Genomic DNA, 3,792 nt, shown 5'->3' with positions numbered 1-3,792 from the left:
TGGACTGTGGGAGGAAGCCGGAGAACCCGGAGAGAACCCACGCTGCACGGGGAGAACATGGAGACTCCACGCAGGAAGATCCCGGGTATCCTCACCGGGACGCGAACCGGCGACCTTCTAGCTGTGAGGCGACGGTGCTAACCACCGAGCCACCTGCAGCCCCGACTATTTACATTTTTACAGAAAGATGTTCCACCATGCTGGATGTATCCTTCAACAACCTGCTCCTCTGTTCACTGTTTCTGAGCCATACTGCATTTATTACATTGATCCAGTATGTTTGAGTTTCTCTCACAATCATTTTGGGTTTAAACACATTTTAGATAAATCTCAGTAATTTTGTACTAAATGTTTTTCTTTTTGGACAAATATACAATAACTTTGGACAAGTTTTAAGTCATATTGGAAAAAAAACTCTAATTTTGTTCTAATAATGATATATACAGAACTTAACAAATGTATTAGACCAGCACCCAGTGTCAGGTTTATGTTTCAGCTTCACTGTGTTCCCTGTAGGGTCTATAAGAGGTCATTTCATGTCATCAGCAGCACATGCAAAGGCCTGGAGTGGTTTCCTGCTTCTATTCAGGCCGTAGCACAACTCAGAAGCTGTCAGCTCTCACATAAAACAGAAGGATTATGTGAAGCCACAAAGGCAGCCATCTTGGCTCTGCTGGAAACTGGCATGAGTGAGAGACAGGAAGAGAAGAACCTGAAGATCTCCAAGACAGACGTTCATCACACCAAGAAACAACCAGCCCACCATGGTGCTACCACATTGCTAGCTGGTGGCAGCAGGAAATGTCTTCCTAATGAAACATCTTCCTACCCACGAGATGACGGTGCACTCATCCGTTTTGTGTCAGGAATCGTGGTCAGACTTCCAGAGACCTTAAAATGAGTGGTCACTGTGGAGACATGGGACTTGTTGGGCAGGGACAGTTGGAAACCGACTTGTTGAAGCTGGTCTGAAGTCACACAGAACACGGTAGAAGCCCTTCATCAACCAAAGGCAGAGGAAAGCCCGGTTACTCTCTGCTGGGATCACAGGGATTGGACTGTTGACCCNTCCCAAATGATTCAAAGCCAAAAAGAGACAAAAATCATCCACAAAAATGCACTTATGCATCACCTTTCTACCCGAGTGGTACTCAAAGCGCTTTACAGTGTGTTTCTCATTCACCCACATCCATCCACCAGCGGTGACAGAGCTGCCATCCGAGGTGCTGCCTGCCATCGGGAGCAACTTCGGGTTCAGGGTCTTGCCCAAGGACACTTGGACTGTGGAGGGGAGGAGATCGAACCACCAAGCTCGCAATCAGAGGACAACCTGCTCGACCACCTGAGCCACAGCCGCCCACTCACTTAAACACAGTGTGAGACACATAATGGCCGCAAGGAGACACAAAACAACTACAAAGAGACACAAAACAACTACAAACATACAACAAAGACATGCAAAATGACGTGACTAATGACTAATGCAACGCTATGACACAAGAGATGCATTAATTATCAGTTGCTGGTTTAGATGTTCTGAACATTTCTATTATTTCACACATCTGTTGCGTTATAATATTATCACCACGTTAGTGTGATCTGGATGCAGCTCTGCTTCACCGTCTGCTGTCCGACTGGGTTTCTGTCTTTGAACAGAACAAAGTGTGTGTGCTGACGGCGGAGTGCTGCACACACTCCTGCATTAGCTTCACTGTCAGTCGACCCACAATGCAACAGTTTCATCAGCAGCAGGAGACTCACATCTGAGGCTTCCTCTCGCAGACGGACGACTTTATTTCAGCCAGAAAACCCGACGTGCCGCTTAAACCGATAAAAACAATCAGTTTCTCGGAGCCTCGGAGGTTTCAATAAAAACATCATCGATTGTTTTCCTGCTGCGTGATCAATGATTCACTAAAATGTTTAATTTAAAACAACCAAACCAGACCAGCCCAACAGCCACACAGAGATACAAAGTTAGCACAATAATACATAAAATAACTGCAAAAAGACAAGAAAACATCTACAAATACACACAAAACTACCAAAAAGAGACGCAGAATAAATACAGAGACAAAACAAAGAGACAAAAAACAGCCTCAAAGAGAAAAGAACAACCACAAAAAGACACAAAACAGCCACAGAGACACAAAATGACCACAAACTCACATAAAATGACTGCAGAGATCACGTTAAACAAAACGTCCACAAATAGATGCAAACCGACGACTGAACAACCACAAAGAAACAAAAAACAACTTCAAAAAAGACATAAAACAGCCACAAAGAGACACAAAACACATCAAACAACAAACACATAAAATGACTGCCAAGAGTTTTAAAACAAAATAAAAGCAAGACAGTTTTTCCTCCGGCCGCGGTTTGTTTTAGCGCTTGTTTTGGTTCGTTGTTTGGTTTAATGTCTGTCGTTGTGTAGTCAGAGGATGTGAAGATGTGTTGAGCTGGAGGATCGCACACTTATGCAAAATCACAACAAACAAATTGTGTTTGTGTCTGGACAGGAGAGAGACAACTCGACTAGACAGAGAAGCACAACGAGCAGAAAAAGACAGAATACGACCACAGAGACACAACAGTGGGTCACTGTGAGGATTCACTGTGGGTGACACCCTGAATGACGACACACAGCATCTCAACAGCCCTTAAAAACACCAGATCAGATTAGATTGAACTTTATTCATCCCTTTGGTAGGGTACCTCAGAGAAATTGTTGCCCTGATACTTACCCTCACACTAATCGTATGAAGGTAAGTAAGTAGTTAAATATAGTACGGCTGTGGTCAACAGAACACCAGCTGAGTGTGAGGAGGTCGGGGAGGACTGATGGATGGTCTTCACACAGCAGCAGTTCAGTGTCTGAGGGGGTGTTAATGATGAACCCTCTGACCTCTCTGGTTTCCTTCATCGACTCCTCATGTGGGCTGATTGCATCCAGGAGGACTCGCTGCCTGGCCTCCACAGAATAATTACAGATCAGACCAAGGTTGACGCTTCAGTTAATCTGCAGGATTTAATTCGGCGTCTGATGCAGCTGCAGGACTGAAAATCGGTCACCTGGCTGCCTCCTTGACGCCTCACTGATTCTCCACTTTCACTCTGTTTTATCTTCTACTCCGAGTGTGGACATGTACCTTCAGAAGCTGATGAAAGACGTGCTCACTGAGATGCTAGCGGCGACTCACCGATGAACCCGAGCTGAGAGAACTCCAGGATCATCCACTCCTCCGACGGCTGCTGCAAGGCAAAGTTCTTCATGGTGGTGAAGTAGTTTGGTCGGGCGACGATGTCGTCCTCCAGCTGTAAGAAACAACATGACAGAGTAGCTTCATTACTGTGACTCTGATGGAGGTCGTGGTGTTGGGTTTAAAATGTAGTTTAACCTTCTGAAAGCAGGTTCTGGCTCATTTTTCACAACAACATAAAGTCCAGCGCCTTTATGGAAACAGAACAACATGAAGAAGGAGAGAGAATTCAGGGATGCCTTCTATCAGCAGGATGCAGTTAGAACGACAGAAATCATAAGAAACCAAAAAAAAATGTGTTCATTTTACATAAACTGAAAAGACCTGGAATCAACATGTCCAACATTTTTCCACAGAAGTTTCTGACACTGGAGAAAAAAAATAGAGGCTCCACATCTACATCTTTATCCTCACTGGGGTCGTGGGGGGCGGAGTCTATCCCAGCTGACTCAGGGTGAAGGCAGGTTCACCTGGACAGGTAACCAGTCTATCACAGGGCTACACTTAGAGACAGACAACCAAGCACACT

The 3,792-nt window shown here is 45.1% G+C and overlaps 1 protein-coding gene across 1 annotated transcript in view; it reads right to left on the bottom strand.

Moving 5' to 3' along the window:
• mgat4b (alpha-1,3-mannosyl-glycoprotein 4-beta-N-acetylglucosaminyltransferase B) overlaps positions 1–3,792 on the bottom strand; it is a 58,813-nt gene that overhangs the window by 15,145 nt on the left and 39,876 nt on the right. Inside the window, exon 9 of the mRNA XM_008286106.1 lies at positions 3,204–3,318. Coding sequence (XP_008284328.1) covers positions 3,204–3,318 — 115 coding nt within the window. The remainder of the gene's footprint in view (positions 1–3,203; positions 3,319–3,792) is intronic.

Source organism: Stegastes partitus, unplaced genomic scaffold, assembly GCF_000690725.1.
Source record: "Stegastes partitus isolate 25-593 unplaced genomic scaffold, Stegastes_partitus-1.0.2 Scaffold432, whole genome shotgun sequence".
Lineage (NCBI taxonomy): Eukaryota > Metazoa > Chordata > Actinopteri > Pomacentridae > Stegastes > Stegastes partitus.
The sequence above is the reverse complement of the archived record's forward strand: the minus strand, read 5'-3'. Positions and strand labels throughout refer to the sequence as shown.